The sequence below is a fragment of the Megalops cyprinoides genome, chromosome 13 (genome assembly GCF_013368585.1).
Source record: "Megalops cyprinoides isolate fMegCyp1 chromosome 13, fMegCyp1.pri, whole genome shotgun sequence".
In the NCBI taxonomy this organism is placed as follows: Eukaryota; Metazoa; Chordata; class Actinopteri; order Elopiformes; family Megalopidae; genus Megalops; species Megalops cyprinoides.
In genome coordinates this window covers 35,011,435-35,038,847 of record NC_050595.1, presented here as the reverse complement: position 1 = coordinate 35,038,847, position 27,413 = coordinate 35,011,435, and the positions used below count along the sequence as shown (strand labels likewise).

At 40.8% G+C, this 27,413-nt stretch overlaps 1 protein-coding gene across 2 annotated transcripts; it reads left to right on the top strand.

Moving 5' to 3' along the window:
* The first annotated feature begins 230 nt into the window (after positions 1-230).
* On the top strand, positions 231-27,413 carry LOC118788113 (liprin-beta-2-like). Of its 2 annotated transcripts, XM_036543988.1 has the most exons (21): positions 9,055-9,085; positions 10,875-11,066; positions 11,695-11,787; positions 14,828-14,939; positions 16,279-16,340; positions 17,861-17,936; positions 18,198-18,256; positions 18,376-18,443; positions 18,607-18,678; positions 18,951-18,999; positions 20,138-20,179; positions 20,636-20,774; positions 21,326-21,358; positions 21,661-21,796; positions 22,506-22,656; positions 24,594-24,705; positions 24,821-24,909; positions 25,036-25,158; positions 26,175-26,300; positions 26,455-26,640; positions 26,921-27,413. In XM_036543988.1, the coding sequence occupies exons 2-21, from the start codon at positions 10,911-10,913 to the stop codon at positions 27,095-27,097; spliced, it is 2,061 nt and encodes a 686-aa protein (XP_036399881.1). In that variant the 5' UTR covers positions 9,055-9,085; positions 10,875-10,910; the 3' UTR covers positions 27,098-27,413. The 2 variants fall into 2 exon arrangements, with proteins under 2 accessions (XP_036399880.1, XP_036399881.1); XM_036543987.1 differs by lacking the exons at positions 9,055-9,085; positions 21,326-21,358 and adding an exon at positions 231-294.

Genomic DNA, 27,413 nt, shown 5'->3' with positions numbered 1-27,413 from the left:
ACGGTCATGTATATTTAGCAGTGGTGGACCCTGCCCGAAACACTGGTTCACAAGGACTTGGGGCACCCATTGGTGCATGACGCCGTGGTCTCCTGTGTTTGTCTATGTGTGCTGGCACTGTGTGTGTATGCATGGTTGTGTGTGTGCGTATATGTGCCACAGGAGCTTCTAAGCCGGACATTGCTGGAAACGCAGAAACTTGATGTCATGGATGAGATGTCCCACTTGAAGCTGAAGTTGGTGGGAATGGAAGAGGACCACAGCGATGGGGACAACAAGCAACACAAAGCTGAGGTTAGGACTGGGGGGGCTAGACCACCATGGGTGCACACCTGTGTTCAACCCTGATTAAGGGGACAGTCCACAATCCACAGAACTAGGGCAATAGTACAGCTGTACTTCCTGCTATCATTTAAGGGAAGGGTTCAAACCTGTAGCTCTCTCTGGCCCCTTTTCCACCAAGGCAGTTTGAGGGCCAGAGCTGGTACCTAATGTCGAACTAGTTCTCCATGTTTCGACAGCCAAAAAACCAGCTCTTGGCCAGGAAAACTGGTTTGAGAACGACACCAACACTTTACTGGTCTAGAACCAAGAACTGCTTATGTAAGGGGCTGGGGGCTGGATTATCGTGACCAATAAGACCAACTAAAACTTTGTGACTGCCATTTTTTAAAAAAACAGAGCTAGTGTAGCATCTAGTCTGCCTGAAAAGAAGAAGAAAAAGAAAAACAGTTTTATTTTTCAAATGTTTCACCTTGTTGCCAGCTAGCTATGTATTTCTTAGCTGTTTAGCGGGCTACTAATTTCTCACATCAATGTTACGAACATAACATTGATGGCTAGCTAGATAGCTGTTGGTCAGCTAACATTACCCAAGCAAGCATAGCTACTAATTTCTCACATCAATGTTACGAATGTAAGATTCAATTCAATTCAATTCAATTCAATTTGTATAGCGCTTTTTACAATACAAGTTGTCACAAAGCAGCTTTACATTGATCCCAGGCCTGAGACCCCCTGAGAGTAAGCCTAAGGCAATGGTGGCAAGGAAAAACTCCCCAGTTAACAGGAAGAAACCTTGAGCAAAACCCAGCTCAGAGGGGGAGCCCATCTGCTTCTGGCTGGCACTGGGCAGATAGAATTAGAGAGAGTCTTAAAGTTGTACAATGTACTTTAAGACATTTGAGTTAGACAGACAGCAGTAATTAACGACATAATAATTATAAAATCTATCCTATAATGTCCGGGTTTTGACACGCAGTCAGGGTCCCTTTTTAAGTGCATGTCCAGGCCCATCACTGTGGAATTCACCAGACAAGAGAACAGAGCATTTGCTTCTTGGAGGCTCCGAATGCAGCATCTGGGGGTCCTCACCTTAATAAAACCATGCACTTGGTTGGCCATCGATGGGATACAACTGAGCTGGAATTGCTTATTTTTTTAATCACAAGCTTATTTTTAACAACAAACCAACTTTTAATCACAAACTAACCAGTGTTTATTTTTATACACTCTTTTTATCCTGCGTTTCCTTTCATTGATTGTAATTTGCAAAGTGAGTTCGCACTTTAAACCCCCATTAAACAAAATGCAAGTAATCTCTCGTGGCTGGAATACAGTTATTATATGAAAAAATAGAGTCGTTCATTGATGTCAGAAAGTGATGAATTCACGTTTCTGGCACAACGATGTTATCAGAAAATGAAAAGCTTTTTTATGCTAAAAATTTGTACCTTTGCTTTCCCCTCTCAAACTAGAAGTGTGGTACCGATTTATGAATGCTGTTTGTAGACCACCCGCTCGCTTCAGCAAATTGTGCTTTCTTGTTTTGTGGGCTACACTGTAACATGCACGGCACAGCAATTTCTCCAAGATGGGTTTCAAAACAAAAACACACTTTCATACTTAGCTTCTTTTCAGAAAATAATATGATTTCTGACATTATACCAAGTGTATTTTTAGACGAATTGTAAGAGAATTCCAAAGCAATATTGATGGATTTATGTTTTTTATAATGTATTCATCATGAAAGTAGCTCTTTCAAATTTGATGTTTTCATACTTTTAACTGAATACTTTTGAATTGATGATTTTTTTCAAACATTCAAACACAATATCCCATGTCTGAAAATACATTGATATACAATGATTTTGTTCTAAACATAATATTGATTCATTCATTTACAAGATCATCCTCATAAGAGCAAGACACACTGCAACAAAACTAAATTAATAAATAATAAAGTGAAATAAACTTCATCATTCACAAAGCTGTTTTCTGGCTTGCAATAGAAGCCAGATCATTTCTCCCAATATAAAATATCTAGACACATTTTTTGGTCAGTATTTCTTCCAAAGTCCAAACTTTGAGAAAACAGCTGTTATTATAAAGCACTCTTCTCTTGTTTTTGTTGTTGTTGTTTGTTCCCGCTAACTTGGCGCTAGCGGGAAAGCGGAGATGTATACAGACCTATACAGTGACGTAATGATGTGGCTCTATGGTGGCTCTCTAGCCCATGGAAAAGCAAACCGGTTTTTAGAAGGTTCGCAAGTTGAACCAACTCTGAACCAGCACTAGCACCAGCCCAAAACTAGCACCTAATTTGCATTGGTGGAAGAGGGGTATGTGTGGGTATTGCTCAAGCCTTGTGTCCAGCTGCTGGACCGGTTTTGATGTGTCCCTTTGGTAAGATAAAACCAGTCTAAAACCACAAGGTTGCACAAAAAATATGTTTCCTGTGACAACTGGAATGTTATCAGCAGCTGGCTGAGTTGACCTAAACCACCCTATCATTATCATTTGTTCACATGTCAGTCATTTTCTTGGAAACCAATGCAATCTATTTTGTTTTGCTTGCCATTTACACCAGGGGCATATTTGTGTGTTTTGTGTCAGTAATTTAAGAAATCCCATATGTAAACAACCCAATACAATTCTATGTATCTATATACTCAGGCAGGGTACAAAATGTAGTTATTGAGTTGCAGTCAAAACAACCCAATAGCTTTAAAAGATGGTGTGGTCAAAGGAGGGTTTTACACATTAACTAGATAAAATCTTGCACAGTCATTGCATGTTTGAGACCTGTAGATCTATGAGTTCAGAATGATTTGGATTTAACACAGGCCTCTATATTAATGTTTAACAGTCATTGTCATTTACACCCTCATTATATCCAGCTTTGGTCATCACCCCTTAGCTGTAAGAAACCTTTAACACAGTTATAACTCGTACCTATTCATTCACTGAGCTGTCTTGAGTCCATAAGGATTGCATTTTCTCATAATCTCATTAGGCAGGTAGACCGGTATCTAGACATTTGCAGTTTCATATATTTGATGGGGGACTGTCACTTTTACTTAAATTGTTTCACTTCATCTCCAGCTCAGTAGATGTCTTTTATGCAGCATGTTTGTTATGATGTCACTCTGGACAAAGATGTCTGTCCAACAAATACTTTTTTCAAAAACCTTTAAAGCCAGATAAACAAAGCAATCACTCCTGTTTGATAAATGCATTACAGACCCCCTTCTTAATTCCTCACAAGGCCTCTCCTCGCTGGAAGAGTTGTTCTTCAGGGGATTTCACAAGTGGCAAAAGAAAACCAGACCAAACCAGACCAACACTATCCCAGCCCTGAATAAAACCTTATTGTTCCATGTATTCTCCTGCTACAGCATAAAAATGGGGAACAGTCCATTATGGGCTCAGTCAGCAGGACTCACTAATGCTCACTAGCAAGCATGCTTGTTACTGTTTGAAAAGCAAAGAGCCATAAATCAGTTCAGACCAAGCACAGTAATGATTTTGCATTGGAGAAAGGAAAAAAAAGATTTGCAGACCCTGCTTGTGGAGAAGCTGGCCAACACTTCTCAGAACAGAACAGAAATGAGCCCCCTACTCCCCGCCCGCCCTAGTGGTGTTACATTTGCAACTGATCAGAGTCTTTTGAACGGCTCTTTGGTATGAACGAAGGGACTGAGTCGTACTTGAGAGCCATTCATTTTATCATTCCGCCCAAATTAAGTTTAGTTCATGCAGTATAGTGGTTATGGTGCAGGAATCATAAGTAAAGGGTTGCTGGTTCAATCCCTGCTGAGAGAGAGAGATTCACTCTTTCAGATTGTTTAATGGCGGTTACGTTCTAAAGCACAAATACACAATGCACAATGACATTAGTTCTCACAATACGAGTATCATTATACAATATGATTATTTTACAGATAAACCTAGTAATCCCCCCCCCTAAAAGAACAATGAGCCAGCTCTCAGAAAGAAACAGAGCCATAAGATCCAGCTCCCTTCAAAGGGACATTATTCCCATCACTAACCCACACACCTGTATTTAATAGGCCTTTAATTAGGCAGGTGTCACCCATTAACCAGTGGGCTGGTTCACATAGAGAAAGACAATTATAATTACAAACAGGCAAACAGTTCAGAATTAACAGATTTGGAAGCAGTTGATGAAATAAGATTCGCTATTGGTAGGTTTGATATGGATAGAACAGAGCCCTTAAACATCCAACATTTTAAACAATTATCACAAACTAACAATTCACATTATTTCTAAGGTAAGTGAAGGCTCTCCTTCACACATCTGTCAGATATCATTACCAAGGGTCATGTACAATACAGGCCAGACACAGCCAGAATTACTAACAAAACAGTGGGGGGTACGCCATCTAAGTCATTGTTTGCCATCCCCGGCATAAAAGTTCAGGATGCGATTGCGCCGATTAAATAAGTGTGTACCGGATACAATTTGGGATGAACTCGGGATGCATCGTTTCTAACATCTTTGCATCGGTAAAATCAGATTTATTTATCTATAATTATTAGTAGATGCCCTGTGCCTTTATTATTTAGAAATTTGACCAATAATTTTAGATTTAGACTGGGGATTGGGGATTTAGATATATTTATTCCTCCTCTCTAAACTGTTTTTCAAGCGCACTCTCTCATCTCCACTGGTGTCAGTGGCCAATTCTTGTCAAGTCTCTCGGCCAAGTCTCGCACGAGTTGGAGGCGTGTCTGGGCGAGTCACAAATTATCATGGAGTGTCGCCAAATGTTTGCCGACACTTCGGATTTTTCAAGAGGAATGGACAATTTGATGCAATTTGCAAAATATGCCGTGCCGCTATGAAGTACACAGGCAGCACGACTAACTTAAGTACTCACCTGAAGCGGAATAAAACAGCATAAATGAGATGCTTACTGAGTTGCAGTACTACAGAAACAAATATGTGAAGTAAAATGGCACTTTTTAGTTAATTTATGATTTCCTGTCTGCTTAAGAAGAACCAAAGAAATAAAATCAAAGTATCTGTACCATATTGAATCGCATAGCATCATATTCTTTTGCATATCATATTCTTTTGCATCGCATCGCATCGTATCGTGTTAAATCGTGTTGTGTTGAATCAAATCGTGTCGAATCGCACTGCATCGCAATAGGGGTGAATCATATCGTATTGCATTAGTAGTTGCTTCATATGTATCTTTAATGTATCGGATCATTGGCAATGTATCAAGATGTGTATCGCATTGGCCTCAGTGATGGAGATGCACATCCCTAATAGGCATATACCATAGGACCTTACCACATTTTAGCCTCTGTAGGACAGCCACATTTAATGAGTTGACATCATGTGAGCCACATCAGATGATTGCTGGAAGAGCTGTGATTTACAGTTGTGGATGCACAGAAGCCAGTGTAACTTGCAGACCTCTTGTCCAGTGGTAGAGTCGAGAGGAGGCATAGTCTCATAAGGGAACCTGTTGAACCCTGTTGACACAAATTTGATGGAGTTGAAATGACATGTAGTGGTGGACAGCTCCCCAGATGGGAAATGACTGCACACAGAGAGATTAATTGTCTGCATCAATGTTCAGCTGCACAAAATGTGTGTTCCATTCTTCTGTGGAATATGCAATTATAAACAGCATTAAAATGACATTAAAAGAGCTGCTAGGAACAGCACAGTTTATTCCTATAATAAAACATTGAAATGTGATTTTGTGATTGCACCAAGAACATGCATAAAAAAATCAGCTTGGGTTAGAAAATGAGGGCATTTCTCATTTTGCAATGTGCCTGAGAAAGGGAATTTGTCAGGGCTCAGGCAGGGACTCAGGCGCAGACAGGGAGGGAGGATGCACAATGGATTTATTAAGTCCAAATCGAAATCCAAAAACAAGGTCAAAATAGGCGAAGTCAAAAACAAGGAAAACACAGTGAATGATACCAAAAAACAGACCCGAAAATCGCGGTCAAGAAAAACAGGCAAGGTCAAGAAAACTGGCAGGCAGAACAGGAGAACGGCTGGTAACGTAACAGAAAACTGAGATGAACTGGCAACAAGACAGAGACAAGTAGGGTAGATATAGGGCTGGGGTGATGATGATATGGGATGCAGGTGGGCAGGTAACAAGAGCACATGGACAGGGTAAACAAAAACAAACCGGCTACAATGCTGCAGTACTGACAGATTCCAGCTTTCCTCGCTTTCCCCATAGGAATAAATCCACCTGAAGAAGGAAATGACATACATTACACTGCCGGGCTAACTGAATCCACTCTCTGTATTTGTTACATCAACAAACACTGCCCCCATAGTTGACAGCTGCTGGGATCCACTCAATGAGAAATAATTGTAGAGTTTTGTTCTGACCATTTCACACATAGCCTGCAACCACTTTCACTAAAGAAATACCTCTCCACAGAACAACAAAACAGTTTTATACAGCTGAAGATATGCTCTTTCTCACCTGTTGTATTATCAAAATTGAATTTCATAAAAGGAGAGTCCATGGTCCAGGCTTGTCTTCTAGTTTAAGATTATTATACACTTTATGGTATTATTGATTTATTTATATTATTCATATCATTATTAATATTCTTATTCATATTGTTAAGTTGTGCCATGTGTTTTGAGGCAATTGGGTCACTTTAGCAAAATTTTGATTTAGAAAAACATGAAAAATAATCTCCTATAAAATGCATGAAGTGTAATACTAAGAATACCCTACCTGTTAAAATTTATATGGTTAAAGCATCAAAATTGTTGTGAAGCTAAAGATCTCACATTATTATCTTGTCCAAACTTAATAATGATAATAAGAATTGTCTAAAGCCCCTTTCAGACATGCACTGAAAGCCAGAACCTATCTAGCCATTACCGGGAGGAGCTGTATGTGAGAACGCAAATGTCCGAATCAGCTAGACCGGACATTAAACGGACTTTACCCTGCCAGCTCCCTAGTACAAAGTCCGTGTAATGTTGGATTGAGTCCTTGGCTATTTATCTATTCCAGGAACGCAAGAACATACTTGTGACGAGAACGGTCTTGCAAGATCGCAAGGACGGAGAATGCATGTATCAGAGATTGAGATGCTATGTGTACTTGCTATTGCGCAATACCCTGGGCTTAGCTCATTTACGCAGTGATATGACAACACTGGCATTATCAGCGCAACATTTGATAAACTTTTGTTTTATTGTGTTTGTGTATTACATTTGCGTTTTGCCATAGTATATGCTGCTACTTTGTTCATATAATAAAGTAAACTCATGTTTGTCATTTCACTCATGTGGTAGGACGAGTACTAAAATGTTAACACCACAAGTGTTATGATTCCCCTGCCCTAAGCCAGTTGTGTGAATTGCCTTTAAAATGAACAACGTATCTTGCTAGCTAAGTGGTTCATTGACCAAGGGGTGGGGTTGACTGTATAAGGATGAAAAGTAACTTAATGTAAATTGTTTTAAGAATAGTTTTGAGGTGCTTGTTCTTGGCATGAGTATTTCCAATTTTGGGGACTTTGTACTTTTATTCCGCTACATTTCAAAGCAAATATTCTACTTTTTATTCCACTACATTAATCTATATCTAACAGCTGCAAACACTAGTTACTTTTAGCAAATGGTTTTACACGCAAAACACGCAGGTAGTTCATACAAATGATGTACTTTTTTTTTTTTTTTTTAACTCGGAGTCAGCCAATCTAAAGAGTTCACAGTAAATATAACCAGCCCACAAATCCTTTTAGCTCCACTTAGAGGTTACTGCATCAAAAATGGAATACCTCTTCGTACTAAATTATGAGAGGACATGATATTAAGTTTTTACTTTTCTTATTTCAAGTAAACGATACCTGTAAATCAGTATCTGAAATAATAATAATAATAATAATAATAATAATAATAATAATAATAAACTCTCAGCAGTTGCTGAATAAAATATTTATGTGAAGATAACTGGTAGAAGGCTGTATGGAGACTATAGCCTTATTCATATGCATATGATCGATATGACATTTGAAAGGTGCGATGATATTTGATATGATGATATGTTTTATAGGCTACCCAAAAGTACAATAGCTATGTTCGCCTTCTCCTCCTCCGTGCCACATTACGTGCCCGTACGACCGAAAGGTAAGACATTAAAAAGAAAAAACCTGAAAATACTTCAACTCGCAAATACTTTTCACTCGTGAGAATGCAAGTGGCATCTAAGTGGAAAATACCACGAGGAAATCTGGACGTTTCTAAACTCGCAATTATTTCAGGCGACAAGGTAACATACTACACATTAGGGATGCCCCCTAATAGGCTAGTTGACCAAACGTTAGTCGATTAGAAGAGTCTTAGTCGCCCAAGTTTTCATTGGTCGGTTAGTCGCAGAAAAAAACCCTCAACTCCATTCTGGAGCTGCGCCTTGTCGTTAAAAAGTTATTAGACTATATTGGGCAGGAAATCATCCAAAGTGTGGGATCATTTCGAGCGTGTAAAGGACAACCCCGAGAAGGTGACATGCAAACTCTGCATGCAAGGATTCGCCTATCATTCGTCGACATCAAACATGACTTATCATCTGAAACATGGCGGGGAGAGCCCGTACGAAAGTAACACGGGACGAAAGTAACACGGCGATTTTCTCCGAGCCCGTACAAGTCTGATATGCCTGCCTGCGTCAGCATGTACAGCATGCAACACCTACCAGCACCCTGAAAAATCGCGTGGATACATCATACTTTGGCGGACTTATATCCGAAAAGCTGTTTTCGATCACGGAAAGGGGTAATATTTTTTTTTTGAATGACAAATTGTGTCTATTGTTTCATGTGTCATAGTCATGATCATTTGAGAGATTAATTAGTACTTTAACACATCCTGCAATTTGCCATGTCAGAGTTTCTCAGTTTAGAAGCAAGTCAGGTTTAACTGTCAGGAGCCATTGTCGGGACGATTGTAACAGTTGTTTCTTTCATCCCTCTATAATAACAACTATATACTTATCATATGTATATATATGTTATATCATATATATGTTTAACTTCATGTTCTGTGTTTCTAATTTGTTCTTTATAAGTTATTGTGTTGGTGTTACAAGTCCATAAGTTGTATTATGTTATAGCCTACTGTGTTGAAATAAATTAACAAAATTCAGTCTCCTTGCTGGTTGTTCCAACACATTCAGAATCATTACCAATTTTGCCGTTAGCATTGTCATTAACAAGCGGCTCGCTTCGTGCGTTCGCTGGTAAAATTTGTATTTTAAAGGCTCATTATTACGGTTTTGTATTTCTCTGTAACGTAGCACAGTGTTAACAATGTCACTTATAACATATGCGGTCTGTCCACGAAGCAGCCTATCACAAAACTGTATCAGCAGTACGTTCATGACAACAACTAGCCAATGGCTGAAATGCTAAAACTCTCGAAGCACCCCGCACTGGCCATCTCGGCACAGCTGACGATGTGGGACAATGCAAAAGATCAGGTGACTATGAAGACTTTAAACTCCACCTACTGACCTGATGAACTGTTGACAAGTTCCTCAGTTCACTCAGTTCGTTCGGACTCCAAAGATTCACTGGCTATGAAGACCTGGTGACTAGGCTACGTGTTGCCAGAATCGCTAGTTCTCAGTATATCAGGCTTGGGCTACATCCGCCATTGACTGTGACGATGGAAAAGGAATCAGAGCGCTTCCGTGACATTATTATAGGAATTAAAAACAATATTAGATATTATTTTTCTAATCTACCTGCAATATTATTTTATGTTTATATTTTTAGCAGTAGCATATTTTAGGTGCGCACAATTTATCGTAGTTCTTTTACGTAGGCTACGATGTATTTAATGTTGACATCACATTTCCTTTTAACGTGAATGAAGTCCTTACTAATAAATACTGATAAATAAACATAGTAGGCTACAAAACAAAACAGAAATGCGATGCATAAGGCTATGCATCACATTTGTAGCGTACTATGTCTACATTAACAACAAATAAAAAAAACACTGACTAGCCCTACAAGTATATTAAAATATCTGGGCTGGGTTAGTTCAAAACTTGTAAAACGAAGTTATTCGCTTCGGATATAAGCGTGGCTCTTTTTTCCTTAGTGCTTTTTTTTTTGTTTTAGCAAATGACATGTATTTAGGCTATTATACCCGTTAAAATGTGGATTTCTGTTACCTTCCTAAAGAGGAAGTATAGCCTACTTTACGGCTGCATGATTGTTTGAATAGCATGGTGCAGTTTCACGTAATGAATATTACAATTTAATTATTAATTTCATTGACATTTGGTTTCACACGTGCTGTTTTGCCGTAGAGCAGGATAATAATGGACATGATGTTTAGAACAATGTAGAGTAACTTTTAAAATGCAATAAAACTATTTACAGATTTGTGTATGCCGCCCGACCGGATATGGAAATGAACGAATCAGTGAGACAAAGATTAGAATCATTTTATTGAACTGAACGCATGTCCCTCCCCCTACTGATTACAATTCATTCAAATTCTGCTTCATTCCTGCTTGACTTATTTGTTTCGTCTGTCTCTTTCCCTCCTACAGTGTGTAGTCAGTCTAATTAGTGAGCTCCAGGAGCAGATGTGTAATTTTCAGCAGGAGATCAGTACCAGAATCCAGGAGAAAAAGGCTCTGGAGGAGCAAGCCAATGCTAGCTCTCAGGCGACCCAGGAGAGCACAGCCACAGACCTTGGAAGCTCCCACACTGAGGACATCTGTCACTGTAGAGGCGAGAATGTAGGCCTATTCCCCAACCACAACCAGACACTTGCTCCTGTGTGACCTAACTGTGCTTTCCTCTCTTCTGGAGACTAACAAGCTTAACCACAGCGTGTGCCTGCATAACAAGCGGTCGCAGAGGGGGAGAGTGTGCCAACTGCATAATCCCTGTCAGTTTAGTGGTTCGCTTAACGCAACCCGGGATGGGGTCCTTGTCACTGGTGATGGCTTAAGCACTTATACTGTCCAGGAATAGACTGAACCAACTGAGTTTTAAGCTGTAGCTTCTCTGCTCCAGCTGAGGCTGTGTGCATGTAAGCCTCATGATCTGTCCATTAGGGTGACAGTGGAGGTACTTACTCTCTGTGCTTGAGCTGTTTATCTCTTTACTGCATGGTGTAGAAACTGTCATATGGAAAATAATTTGGATTTTTCTTGGACGTTCACACAAAATTCCTTTTCCAACATCCTCTTACCAAGGCTAAATGACTGACATCACTTGTGTTTGGTTGGAGTTTTTTTTTTTTTTAAAATGAAAGACCAAAGGTTTGTTTAAACCACCCCAACAGCTATATTCAATGTGCAGATTTGATTATTTCAAAGGATAGATCAAGATATATCTTAGTGGTTTCTTTGCCATTGACAGGGCTTGCTGCAAGAATTGAGACTGCTGAAAAATAAAGTGGACGAGCTGGAAGGAGAGAAATCTCAGTATGAAAGAAAACTGAAAGCCACTAAGGTAAAAACTAGTAATCACGTGCTTATTATTTCTGAGTGATATTAATCTCAATAAGACTGCTGTCATTTTTCTCCATTTATTTGCACCATTCCAGGTTAATAATTATTTAACCTTTTTTAAATTTGCTCAGTTAAATCTTCTATCACAACATTCACATTGAGCTTTTACTTTTACATTTGCTTCTGTTTATCTGTGTATCTGATGGAAAGCAAGCCTATTATCGTTTGTTTGAGTGACATGGGTCCCAGGTAATCCGTCCTCCTCTTTTCAGCTCATGTCCATCATTTTTTTTCCCTCTAGCTCTCTATTTCCTCCTCTCTTCATGTGTGCTACCAGTCGCTAATGTCAAAGTTCGAGAGCAGTAGATGCAAAAATCGTACCTTTCAACTCATCATTGTTTGCAGCTTGTTTCCCCCCTTCAGGACTAGCAGGTGCACTAATATGCTGTATTCTAATGTCCCTTCTCTTACGTGCATGTTATGTGGTCATTTTACTTCATATCACTCTCAAGCATTTCAATAAGACAATGTTGGAAAAGGGAATTGAAATAAACTATTTTATGTCAACCTCTACAGTAGACATATTCCCTTGTAATCACCTATTGCTCAAGTTTTTAGGGTGAATTGCAGGAAAGGTTAGGAAAGAAACAATTTAATTCGTGATTCATGGATATTTTGTCTGTGCAGATTATTGCACCATGGTCAATATGGCCAGGTTATATGTGCAGAGGATACGTATGCCAACATGGTATAACAATCAGTGAATCTGCACAAATACAGTGCGGTCACACGATTTAAGGCTGCTGCAAGATACAGACATGAATTGACTGCTGACTCGCAGCTGTTATTCACAGAAGGAGTTATATGCTTTATATTCAAACTGAAAATCACTAAATGGTGCTGAGAGAAATGTAACCAGTTTAAAGGCATGTGATTTGGAGTGGCTGGCATCATACTACATTTGTAGAAGTCAACATACATTCCTATACGTTCCTTGTATTTTCACCCATATGAAATGCGAAATTGTATTTGTCATTTGTTATATTTTATCATATTTTATGTTATCATAGAGTTGTCATATTTTGTGTTTTTCTGCATCAAGTAACTGCAGATGATGTCCTTTGTTCATTAAAAATGTAGATTCATGGAGTGTTAGTTTCAAAGAGGAGGAATATTATGTGGTACTTTATAATAAAATGTTTCTCTACTCCCTAGCTCAGTGTTTCTCAACCCTCTCCTGGAGGACCCCCTGCCCTGCATGTTTTAGATCTCTCTCTGCTCCAACACAGCTGATTCAAATGATCAGTTTGTTATTAAGCAGCGTCAGGAGTTCATAATGAGTTGATCATTTGAATCAGCTGTGTTGGAGCAGGGAGAGATCTAAAACATGCAGGGCAGGGGGTCCTACAGGAGAGGGTTGAGAAACACTGCCCTAGCTCACTGAAACATTGAATCTGACACCCTGAAAATGCAGAGGATGCCAGCCACTTGATGCTGACAGGATGAGACAGCTCTCTGTAACCTTCAGTGCTTCCAGACTAAGAACCAATGAAGGAACTGGCCATGCCTGAATAGATATCTGTTAGTTTATGAAACGTTTCCTTCAAAAACAGGAAGGAAAATAAATAGTGGTAGGGGACTGGCTTTGAAACCACAGGTCTGCAGATTCAAACCCCTGGTTGGATACTGTTGTGACATACAGAGATGACTTAGATATGACCATGTACTAAGCAGAAAAAAAATGGATATTGTTGAGAATCCATGTCTTTTCGTGCTCTTAAATGATGGGAATTAGAGACAAGTAACAGAGAAATAAGTGAGAGCGGCCATCTTTCTCAGAGTTGTGTAACCAGTGAGTGACCCCTGCATTCTCCAGTTTGAGCTCTAGCCCAGCTTTGCCACACTGCTGTCTCTGTGGTCAGGGAGCATTGCCCACACATGCTGAACAGAATAACCACAAAGGCCAAAGCATGGTCAGCATGCAAGACCAAACCGATGGTCAAACTCAAGTCCAGTATGCATGATCGGGTAACATAGATTGGCTAAGTGAGGTTCCTTAATATGCATGTACATCATTGTATTCAATTGTAATTTGTGGTGCTTTCAGGTTCCTTTATTCAGGTGCTTTCATACATCTCTTTTTTAGCTAACACAGGAAGGAAACTTTTAGTTTATACAGAAAGGAAACCCAAGCCCTTTCCTTTCAGCAGCCAGTCCTGGAGAGACTGGCCAATGTGGCGTATGGTCTGAATCAAACTGCCTTATATAATTTGCCATAGCAGGCGAACTGCTCTTACCCCATGCGTTTAAAATGCCATAAGGCCTATGGGCCTGTTGCAGACAGCAAAGAATGATACACTTATTTAGCATGTGAATTGAATTAGTCTTTTGTACTCTGCAATATAATGTTTGCCCTCCTCTCTTTGCTTTTGCTCAGACTTTGCAGATTGCATCTATGATATCTTGGTTATATGTCCAGAGGTCAAGGAGAGGAATCAGAGATTTAGCAGTGATTATCATCAGATTTCAGTCTGCTGATTCAGATGATTTGCAGCTAGAATTTTAGCTACCTGCTGAAAAGAGTGAATGAGAAATTGGCATTTTTGAAAGAATCAGCAAACAGACCGCTGGTTTGATAACAAGACGTAGGGATGCCCACTGTGCATCGGGTAGCAAATACGTATCACATCCCATAACCTGTACCTGGCTTCTGGAAGGGTCTGATCTGCTCAGCTCTGACATCAGTCAGGGGTCCTCTATTAGAAAACAGGTCATAATGTGAAAGCACTCCTAGAGTGGGGTTTCTCAGTCCATGTTTCATGTCATTCTTGTAAATTTTGACCCGCATCATTATCCCTTTTTTCTCCTTTAAAGAAACGACCACTATCATTGTCTTAGCATTTGCATTAAGGATTGGTTTGTTAAAACAGAGGAAAATAAAATTCTCCTAGTTATATTAAATGAGATGAATTCAACGCAAGTCTTTGTTTAACCACCATTACAGGAGGTAGAATCCAGAGTAACAAAGACCTTGTTCACAGGCAGAAATCGCAGACCTTGAGCAACTGCTGGCAACAAAAGATGCCGAAATAGAATGTCTACAGAACCAGCTGTCATCCAGAGGCCCCACATCCGGTGACAGTGCAGAGAAAGGTAATCACCTGCTCGTGGTCTGAGGTGAATAATTCCGCGCTTCTACGTGTGAACTCAGACAGGCCATGAACCAGAACCAGACAGCCATGCAGTCTGCATTGTAACCAAGAGCGTTTTCCTGTCCCTCCAGGAAAAGGAAGGTTCATATCCTGAAAACATTACAAACATTAGAATAATTTACAAAATGCATGGTAATCTATCAACCTGTGTGACAACCCCTCATGCTGTATAATTAGAACACACAAAATCAAGGGGAATGTATTCCACTGTCTGTAGACTCACATCATACATGTAGCTAAGCCAAGGTCATGTACCACAGATACGGTGTGTTTTGATATTCAGCCACTGCATTCCATCCCTTGCACTTCCCTGTCTAGGGGGTTAATATGTCAGCTGTGCGGCTATTCCAGCTATGGATGATCAGTTTGCGACTATGCCCCTATAAGAATATTCATAATCAACCAGGATGTAAATCAGTCATCAGGTCCCTTTAAGTCTTGTTCAGACCTTGAAAGCACTTCAGCAGAGGCCAGATACATTATGAAAATCCATATTTATTCCTGGACAGTTTATTCAGCCATTCTAAATGCAATGCAAAAGGCCGCCTAGGGTCTGCTAGTGTTTTCCATGTACATAACACCGTTTCTACCTCCTTCGCTGTTGTCTCTGTCTCGTCTATCGTTAATGAGCAGTATTGCCTTATTTTGAAGTGATCTGCAGGCAGCCAACAAGCTGTGTAAATGCCATGCTTCCATGGGTGTTTTCACTAAAAACAGATGCGATAAACACAAAATTGTGAAAGAATCCAGCAAGCTGCCATAGCTGATTATCAAAAGATTAGACAGAGTTAGAAAGAGGTAATGTGGAGGCCAGGTTTCTGAAGGACAGCCTCAGCCTCGGGCTGCAAACAAAGCTGGGGTAATGTAATTGATAAACAATTACACTGTACCAGGTCTGCCAACTTTCTTTTTTTCTGTGCAAGCCTGGATCCAGCTTCAAAGGGGAAGAGGGATCTTGGACAAAGAAGAAGCTTTGTAGCTTGCAAGTTTTGCAATGTGAGATCATAGGTCGCACCAGCTTTCTGCAATCTGGAGGAATACAACATGGCTGAGCATTCCCTCTGTGTGGGTGCTGTCAGATGCCTCTCCTCAAGCATGGGAAATTAGCACTGAAATACATGACTTTAACAAGCAGAAGAGGCTTGCTTTCACTCTTTGTGATTCTAATCTAGCTCCGGCCCATCCCATGACAAAATTTTCAGAATGTGCCATTAAAGGTGAGGAAGGTATTTTAAATGGAAACATTTATATACCAGCAACTAACAGACATTTTCTTTCAGATCAACTAATGCAAAGGTTGAAAACAGGAATGGAGACATTGTTAGCGGCGAACGATGAAAAGGTAAGCTAAAGGACAAATTGTACATTGTAACTTGTTCAGTATATGTTGTATATGAAGTTAAATTGACTTGTGGATTAACTTTTGTATTTAGTGTCTGTTCAACTGCAATCAAACTTTGAAGTAATTGAGCATGCAGGTCAACATGTGTAACGGTTGAGCAGGAGGAACATAAAAAGAAGAGATCATTCAAAACACGGAATGCTTTCAAAAGACAAAGAATCTTTACTACACAACCAAATATTGGAACAGAACGCAGGCAAGCTCAAGACTGAGCAAGGAACAGCACAACAGACAGGGTTTAAATGCAGCAAACATTCAAGACTAATTACAAACATGTGTGAACAATCAGACAATTATTAGACATACACAGTGCAAACACAAACAAGAATTAAAATCCCTCTGGTGCATGTTCAAGGAAGCAGCAGGCAACTGGAAGAGATAGTCTGTCATGAGGACGCCTGCTGGTCATTGTGGGAAGCCGTCCCTGAAACCCTGACATGTAAATGAACATGTTCAATCAGGATCCATTAACAACACAAATGCCCCAATATCAGCTGCCCTGACTCCTCATACTGCCTTTAAGGACACACTGGAGTGTTTGTGCTTTACAGTTCAAGCAAAGCACAATTACTTAGCACAAAATGCACTCCAGCTATTTTCACAAACCACATCCAGTGCCCAGCTTGCTGCCAAACCAGTGTGGAGTTAGTGTAAAAGAAACATGGCACAATCCAAGTTGGAACTGGTTCAAAACAAAGACCATTTTGATCTGAGCAGAATTCAGATTTAGGATTTGGATTTGAGCCCCTGTCTTAAACTTAATTCCTCACTTCAGCACCAGCATCATCTGGTTGCCATTGCTCATAGAAAAAATAGGTTTGGCAAATGAGAATCTTTGGGCCAGTGTTGGTGGTAGTCATGGAGTGGAGTAGAGGTGCAGTTTTCTGGCAGCCGCAATTGCTTAAGATCAAACTAAATAGGGAATCAGTTTTTATAAACTGAACACCCCTGCAGTAATGGTTGAATAGACATGCAGAAGATTAATTCAATTCAATTCAATTCATTTTTATTTGTATAGCGCTTTTTACAACACAAGTTGTCACAAAGCAGCTTTACATTGTTCCCAGGCCTGAGACCCCCTGAGAGCAAGCCTAGGGCAACAGTGGCAAGGAAAAACTCTCTATCAAGAAGAAACCTTGAGCAGAACCGGGCTCATGGGGGTGGGGGGGGGCCCATCTGCTTCTGGCCGGCACTGGGCAGATAGAGTTAGAGACAAGTTATGCAATGTACTTTAAGACAGATTAAAAAAGATACGGATTCTCATTAGGCAGTAATGGCTAATCAATTAACTGAGTTTTCAGTAAAAGGATACCAGCCCCTTATGGCATTTCATAGTGCATGTTTAATGATAAAATGTGAGGACAGCTAAGAGTGTGCGCTTTTCCCAGTAAGTCTATGCACTATGTCCAAGTTGGACACCAAGTTCAGATAAAGAAACAAGGAATTTTTTTGTGCTGCAGGACCGTCGCATTGAGGAGCTCAGAGTCCTCTTAAACCAGTACAGAAGGATAAAGGATTTCATGGCCCTCGCTCAAGGTAAGTCAGTCTGACTTTCTTGATTGTGAACTCATACTACTGGATTATCATAAGCCTGTACAGGTCAATGCTACTGAATATCTTGTGGTTCTAATCCACTACCTTGGTCAAGATGCTAAATTACTAAATTCCCAGCCAAATTTTGCAGCTGTCCTACATTACATGTAATGTAAGTCATTTGGAGGGAGATATGTGTTAATAAATTGAAGTCTGACTCTTGAAATGAGCAATCAGCTAGAATTCACTTCCTTGTGTTTCCAGTCTCTGGTGAGAGGATTCTTTCTGGCAGTAGTGAGGAGGAGCTGAGCGCTAGTCTGAAGGTAAGAGGCCTCACTCCTAGAGTCCACTGTGTAGCACTGCTGTTGGCAGGATGAGCTGCTTACCCAGGTTGCTCTCTCATTCCTTATCCAAATCTTGATTGTCTCCTTTAACCCAACAGATGTCCTCCAGCAGTTCCTCACCACTTCTGGTGTTTCCTTTATTGTTGCAAAAGGAGTTAGAGTCCAGGTAACTCCAAATGAGAGCTCCAATACAGAGGAGGTCCATGCACACAAAGGCTTTGTTGGTTTTGCCTGCCAAGTGCTGGTGAAAGGACACACATTCTTCTATTCCTTGCACCTATGTGGTACACATATGTTAACTGCACTGTGCTGTCTTACCCTTATCCCAGCTGCAAGAGCGTGCTGATGTCTCCCGGGTCCATGGTCTCCCCCGGTGACACTGGGTTCCAGAACGGACAATGGCAAGTGCTGCCGAGATCTCATTGCTTGCTTCAGCTCCGTCTGTGACCCACAAAAAGGGGCTCTTTCCCTGTCACTCTGATGTTGCTGCCTTGTACCAACATCCGCCATCCCATTTAATGTTGAGCATTAGACCCACTCCCCCTACAAATGTATAACACCCTGCTGATTCCAGGGTCTTAGACGGAACACCAATGTCTTGCAAGCAACAACTTAAACTACCATCATTTGACTATCATTTTGTGATTGTGTGGTGTGCATTTTTACTTGGTAGGATGCAAACAAGCAGCTTGGAGGAGTTACAGAGTGGCTCTTACCAAAAGGTTTGGATCTGCTTTATTTCTGTTACAGCACAAGCACCAGTTAAAATTGTGCAATGTTCAACTAGCAACAATAATTATCACTGGTAGGGTGTTGGGTGTCACAGTCCTGCAAGTTAACCAAAAACTGAACCCAGGTTTATACCTCTCCTGTTCGATCCATCACAAACTGTTAATGTACACTTTACTTTAACAGAGACAAACTGGCAATGAGCTAGGAAACAGACAGGGTATAAATGCACAAGCTAACAAGCAAACAAGACACAGCTGAACAAGCGGGCAGGTGAAACAGATGAGCAATCAAGCCACAGGCGGAGAAACAAGGGCCGGGGTAGGCAAACGAGAGCACAGAAAACAAAAGCACATGGCCGGGAAAACAAAAATAAACCGGCTACGATGCTGCAGTAGTGACACACCATTTGAATTTCTCAGAATCTAAAGTCTGACACACCAAGTGATTTTAATGCAGTCAGAGCTGCCATCTGGGGCTAATTCTATGATAAGTGTAGAGATTGTATAGACTGACAAAGGAATTGAGTAAAACACTAAGACAGTTTTAATCCATTTCAAAGGAGAGTTTGTGGCTTTTCAGAGGTTTCATTAATTGCTCGCACTGCGCCTTCTCCAGAGCAAATTATTAGCCATCAGAATTCGATTTCAGAAATAAGTTTTCTTTTTTTTGTAAATTTAACAATAAATGTACATTGATCACTGTTAAAAATGAAACAACAAGAAATCTTTGAAAGCTATATGGGTCCTTTTTAGTCTTTTATTGTTTGATATTCATTTTGAACTTTCTATGTTGCATCTTTGTAATACTTGTTTTCAAGCCACACAAATAAACATTTCAATCATTAAAAATTTATTTAAAGTAATTTATTGTATAATTGGAATAAGCTACCAGCTGTATATTATATATGCCCAGCACAGAATAGCCCACATATGATTACATTTACTCCTGCCAGTTTGAAGAAAAAATTATTGCACTAGCGAACCAATTACAGAAGTGATTGGTATGCGTTGGAAGTATATTTGTATACATGGGTGCTTTTCATGGATTCTCTAATTGTTGTGCTAACCATGTGTTTGTTCTCTTCCTTCCATGCACCGACCCTTCCTAACCACTCCTTCCAACCCCTAGCATGTGGTGGAGGAATCAGTAGAACCTGTTGTATCAGCAGAGGTACTTCCATTGGATGATGTTACCTTAACCTCTGACCTTTAACCCCCCCACTGCCTTAATTATGAATTCTCTTCACAGGATTACATTTAACAATGTATTATTTCATCTATGCAAGATTGTTGCCTCTAATGACTCTCTGGTTGACATATAAAACGGTGCTACAAGACCAGCCAAGCTGGCCATTTCATTCATGTATTGAGGATTTTGTCCAATTTAGACTAACCTGAAAATGAAAAGTTTTAGTGGATGTATGTTTATAGTACATAGTGCAGTACCCTGAAATTGTGCAGTACTTGTGACTACAAATGACTTGTAGCTGTTGACTTGTCTTTCCATGCCAGTGAGACACATTTGAACTGAAAAAGAATATCTACTGCCATTACAGATGGCTACAGACTACTGCCATCTGCTGTTGGCATTTGCTGTCTGTTGTTGAGTATTGCTTCATTTTCACAGACTCTGCATATCGATGTTAGCAAGTACCAGACACTACCAGGGAAGCTGTCTAGATGCAACCAAAATGGAGGGAGAGAAAAGCATTCAGCACCTCTTCAGAAATCAGCAGATGAGAGCGAAAACAGGAATTTCAGCCTAAGTGCTTGGGTTTATGTTCACTGATAGCAGCTTTGTGAAGTAGTTATGTGCAGAATTGTTAGGGATAATTCCAATATCAACCCTGTTTGCAGTTAACACACATTTTAAAATTATGATTGTCAATTATAGAGTGATCTGTCCTTGTCATTTGTCACTGACTCCTCCATGCTAGTTTTCCATGGTGACCCAAAGTTGAAGGGCAGCTTTACTGCATATGAACAAATTATTTTGATTTGAAGTCCTGTGGAAGTCTTTGACCAAATGCTGTATAACAGGAGGCTGAAGACCTTCCGATTGTATACACACTATTTAGTCTTACTGTCTGTCACATACATTTACAGTGGAGGATAGCCAATCCAAATCCTTGTTTTACTTCTGGAAGTACACCTTTCTAAGTAGTGGCATGACAGACATCTTTGTATTTGTTTGTATGAGTATTGTATCTCACATTTGGTTTCACTAAGCTGTGTCTTACCGGACCCTCTAAGCTTTGCATTAATGTGGTGTTTTTTCCATGCCTTTCCATCTGGCTCTCTGCTTGCTCATATGAAGATTGGTGTAGGAGCGCCAGCGCTCCAGCTTTAGGTACCGTGCTCTGCAGAAACACACACATGTAACCTCTCTCTCACCTTCTCGTTTCCGCTGAGGACAAAAGTACTTATTTACAGAAACCTAGAGCCAATAGATGATAAAACAAAACTCAAGGAAAGCATTTAGCTCTTGACCCAGAGTCTCAAGTAAAGCAAGATCTTTTTGGAGTCTGTGGGTTACATCTGGATTATGCATGTCCTTTTGCATGTCTAAGAAATATGAAATACTACTGTAACCAGGAAGTCTGATTGGAATGTGCTGCATTTACAAGGAAATGTTTGTTTTTCTGTGGACAGGAAAGACAGAGAAGATGGGTGACACCACATTCCCTGACCTCCCACTGCTGGCATCTATTGGCGAATCAGAGCACCAGTCCCCTCTCTCCCAGGACAACTACAAAGACCACAAGGGTATCAAGAAGCTCTGGGGAAAGTGAGTTTGCATGCACCAGATCAGAGCACAGAGCGTTCAGCATTATCCATTAGGAGCTTCATCACTTGTCTCTTTGTGATATGAAAGAGATGTGTGGCACTCCTGCTCAGAGTTTAATGATACAGCTGTTGCATTTCCCTCATGCACCCCACTCAAGAGTTAGGAAGACCCAGCCTGGCACCCTGCAAGGGGATGATCTGGAGCCCTTGGAGTTCCGAAGGGGAGGGCTAAGAGCCACAGCTGGCCCGCGACTGTCCCAGACAGGGAGTGCCATCCATTACACAGGCTTAGGTGTCTCTTCCAGCCAGGCAGGCCTTTAACACAGGCCTTTTGGAACAAAGGGGCTTAAGAAATATACCAAAAACATTGTGAAAACAAAATTCACATTACTTTACATAAGTGTCATTTGGCAGACACTCTTATCCAGAGCTACTTGCTCAGGTTTCAGTTTTATCCATTTGTATAGCCGGATATTTACTGTTTACTTCTTTACAATGAGGCATGCTTTGTTAGATAAAAAAGAAAACAATCAATGTGGCAAAACCCTCAGTGTTAATTAATTGGGTAAACCATGAAGAGATTACAATCGAGGTATGCACACAATATATGTGTTGGTGTTGGCCTAGCTGCAAAAATAAAATGTTTCAGGAGATTTAAGGTGTTGCCATGTTCCTGTAGTTCTGACTCTCCATATTGCATTCTTTCCTAGTGACATGAGCACTCCCTTCTCCAAGTGGACGAAGGAGCAGGTGTGTGGCTGGATGGAGGACTATGGTCTGGGACATTACGTCAACCTGGCCAGACAGTGGGTCAACAATGGACAGACTCTCCTTTCGGCTACACCCCAGGACTTTGAGAAGGTAGCCAGAAAGCAAGGGTTTCTCTCAAATCCTCTCTCCCTTCTATGTCTACTCTATACCTGTCCAAATTCTATCATTTTTAATGAGTTTCTACATTCTACATGTAGAAATAAGCTAATCATGTATGAGTGGATACATTTCCCCAAAATTATTCTAAATTTAAATATATAGATAGTTTTTCTCAATTCATTCGTCTGTTTAAACCACAGTGTGCCGATTAACAGTATTATTATAGTAATATTAACAACATTATATAAATATTTTTTAATGTACATTGGAAGACCTGATGAGAAGTCAAGATGTGCCTTAGTGTTTTTTCTTTTTTGTTTTTTTGTTGCCCCTAATAGTCGACCAAACATTAGTCGATGAGAAGTCGACCAAGTTTTCATTGGTTGGTTAGTTGCAGGGAAAAAACCCCTCATACTCCATTCGGGAGATGCGCCTTGTCGTTAAAAAGTTATTACACTATGTCGGGCAGGAAATCATCCAAAGTGTGGGATCATTTCGAGTGTTAAAAGGACGACGCCACGAAAGTGACAGGCAAACTCCCGCATGAATAGATTCGCTTATCATTCGTCGACCTCAAACATGACATCTGAAACATGGAGGGGAGAGCCCGTACGAAAGTAACACGGCAATTTTCTCAGAGCCCGTACAAGTCTGATATGCCTGCCTGCGTCAGCATGTACAGCATGCAACACTTAACAGAACCCAAAAAATGGCGTGGATACATCATACTTTTGCGGAGTTATATCCGAGAAGCTGTTTTCAATCATGGAAAGTAAATTCACTGAGGCGGTAATTTTTTTTTTGAAAAATTTTAGAAGCAAGTCAGGTTTAACTGTCAGGAGCCATTGTCGGGACAATTGAAACAGTTGTTTCTTTCATCCCTCTACAATAACAACTATATACTTATTATATTATTATACCAAAGTCGTACCATTTGAACAAAATAGCAGGTATTGATAGAACACACACGTGAGTTGTTGATCACAATGAAAATTAGTTTCTGGCTGTAATGCTATCTTTTAAAATGACGTTTATCTAAAAAGTGTTATTTTTGTCCCGGCTCTCCCCTAAGTAGCCTAACGTTATTATACTTTTCGCACGTAACTTATTTTTATGCAGTGTAGCGCACTACATTATGTTACATGATTTGTTATGTTTTCATTAGCGTTATTAAGCTTCTCATAGTTTTCAGCTAGCATTTGCTATATTTCTTAACGTTAAATCAGTGTTTCCTCAAAGCTAAAATTAGCTAGAATTTTTCCAATCTAGTGTTGTAATTGCACCGGCTAAAGCTAAATTACCTCGCTTACTGCATGTTTAACTTCATGTTCTGTTTTGTAAGGTATTATATTGGTGTTACAAGTTCATAAGCTGTATTATGTTATACTATGTTGAAATAAATTAACTAAATGTTCAGTCTCCTTGCTGGTTTCATTCAGAATCATTACTTTTGGTGTTAGCATTGTCATTAACAGGCAGCTCACTTCGTGCTTGCGGTTGTAAAATTTATATTTTAAAGGCTCATTATTACGGTTTTGTATTTCTCTGTAATGTAGCACAGTGTTAACAATGTTACTTAACATAACATTCTTCCTCAGCCCTGGAAGTCAAACCATTTTCTGATGCCCCAAAAATATATATATTTAAATAATTAAATTAATGTCATAAACGTGCAACGACTAGTCGACTAATGGCTTAAACTAACGACTACTAGTCGACTAGGAAAATCTTTGGTCGGTTATACTTTGGTTATTTGTTTCTTTCTTCTTTTTCTTCTTTTTTTCTTCCTATATGTGTTGCTTGTTTGTTCTTGGATCTGTTTGTTATTTTGTATTGGGAAAACTGATAAACACATTTCATTAAAAAAACTGTATAAAGCTGTATTGTTTTGGAATGTTTGTATAACATTAATGTTGCATTAATCACAGGAAATGGGAATCAGGCATCCTCTGCACAGGAAGAAGTTACAGCTGGCACTCCGGTCTTTCAACACCAAAGTTATGGAGAAATCGTCAGAACTGGACCATACCTGGGTAACCCGTATGTAACACATGTAGTTGATGTTTTACTTTGAGGGCCGATTAGCTGCTGTCTATTTGAATTATTTGAATGCTCATGGGGATGTATAAATGCCATTATTGTTTTATGTTCACAGGCTGGTTGGACGACATTGGCTTACCTCAGTATAAAGACCAGTTCAATGAAAGCAGGGTTGATGGGCGAATGATTCAGTACTTGACAGTGGTAAGGCCTTATCCTATTTCCAGGGGCACAGCAAAATATTTATAGTAGTTAAAATGGTTTCCTCCTTCACCACATTCATTGTCACTGCACAGTGATGAATGACATAGATTTGGTCCCATTTCACAGAACGACCTCCTGTTCCTGAAAGTCACCAGTCAGTTCCATCACCTCAGCATCAAGTGCGCCATCCATGTCCTCCATGCCAACAAGTTTAACCCGCACTGCCTGAGGCGCAGGCCAGGGGACGAGGTGAGACTGTGAGGCCCGTGTCAGCTCCTGGCCTCAGTCTGGCGCCATCTAGTGGTGCATTGGGGACACACAAGGATGGGCAGGGAAAAATAGGAAGAGTGTCAGAGAAACCAAGACCACAAGGAAGAGTGTCAGAAAACGAAGACCACAAGAAACATTACATTACATTCATTTAGCAGATGCTCTTACCCAGAGTGACCTCCAGCACAAAAGGACAGAAGTATATCCATTCAATTTGAATAAGCAACAGTGTCAAATGACACTCCCTCAGGCTAACAACACTCCCAGACCAGTGAGTGTGAGCATAACATTATTCAAGCCCTACCACTTGTGCAACCTGACTAGACAAGGGAAGCCAAGTGTCAGGGCTTGGGCGAGGACTCAGACGCAGACCACAGGAGCTTCTGGTTCCAAACTTGTTTATTGAAATCGTCAGCCAGATCATGAACTAGAAACAGGCAGGATTGAGACCAGGAAGGCAGTCCATGGGGGATGATCAGAATCAGGAACAGGAACAGGCAGGGTCGAGAACCAGGCAGGCAGACTATCAGGCGAACGGGGCAAGGCGGCAGGCAGGAATCAGGTCGGGGCACAGGCGAGGTCAAAATACGGGAAACAAACAGGCAGAAACAAACGTCGGGAACAAGACAGGCAAGAAACACACTGTAATGAACTAGCAACAGGACAGAGACATGCAGGGAAGATATAGGGCAGGGCTGATGAAGGGATGGGAACCAGGTGTGCAGGCAGACAGGTGAAGGTGATCCGGTAATCAGGCGGGTGGAGACAGGGCGGGGAGCGAGGCAGGGCTAGAACACAAGGAAAAGCAAAAGCACATGGACCGGGGAAAACAAAAACACAACAGCTAGGGGGCGGGAGCACTGACACCAAGTCCCATACATCCTAGTCACTAGATCACAGAATCCAAAACACATTGCTGTACTACACATAAAACAAATGGCAAGTAATACAAGGCAGTCATATTGAACGCTTGTGCCTCTTTTTGTTTCCGGCAGAACAAAGCGTCCCCCTCAGAGGTGGTACAGTGGTCCAACCACCGGGTGATGGAGTGGCTGCGCTCGGTGGACCTGGCTGAGTACGCCCCCAACCTAAGGGGAAGCGGGGTGCATGGCGGGATGATCGTGAGTAACCCCCACTGCCCAAGTCCACTCCTCTCCAGCTACTTCAGAGACAGCAACAGTCTGACTGCTTATTAGCTGCAGTTAATCTCCTGCAGTGTATCACTTTTTTATGCTCATATATATTTATGGTATTCCACATTGCATTGTGTTTCAGATCCTGGAACCGCGCTTTAATTCAGACACCTTTGCCATGCTCCTGAATATTCCCCCGCAGAAGACCCTCCTGCGACGCCACCTTGCCACCAACTTCAACACACTTGTTGGTCCTCAGGCCCAGCAGAAGAGCAAATTCTCAGAGTCTTCTGGCCACGCCCCACTCACCACCACTGCCAAAGTCCGGGTAGGAGCCTGTGCCTCTCTCTCTTTCTCTCTCTCTCCCTCCCTCTCCCCCTTTTCTCCCTTTCTCCCTGTCTCTCTCCATCTCCCCCCCTTTCTCTCTCTTGTGTATGTATGTTGGTGCACTGATGGGCATTGTTGAGAAAATTACCACAGGAAAAAGCTAGCATGATGTGGGAACTGCACAAGCTCCTTTTGTGGTTCAGAATGGAATCACTTGCACCTTAGTCTCCTCTGTATTGTAGTTTCACAGTTTCACTGACTCTTAAAAATGTCCCTTTCAGCCAAAGAAGCTGGGGTTTTCCTCCTTTGGACACTTGTGGAAAAAGAAACTGGACGACTCCACAGATTACATTTGCCCTACGTTGGAACTGAATGTGGCTGTCCACCCCTACTCAGGTTTTAGAGGACTGAGCCCAATCTTAGACTGTGATGCAGAGAGAAAGGACCAGGTGGGGTGAAAAAAACTGATGACACCTGACCTCCACCCTTCACCGCTAAGCTTGCACCCAATAACCCCTGTCGCTTTCAGCCATTGTAACATCACGACCCCCTTAGCCAAGGGCCTCCACGACATTCATGGACATACTAAAATGGACATGGAGTGGGATAATTTTATGTCTCCTTTTTCCAACAGTGTCCTTTCACTGCGGATTCTGCATTTTAGGGTCAGCCTGTCACATCTCTCTCTCATGGCTTTAATATATGCTCATACCAACTGAATTAATATGTTAATGTATTTTTTAAACTATATAAGAATACAGTATATGAGTCTCA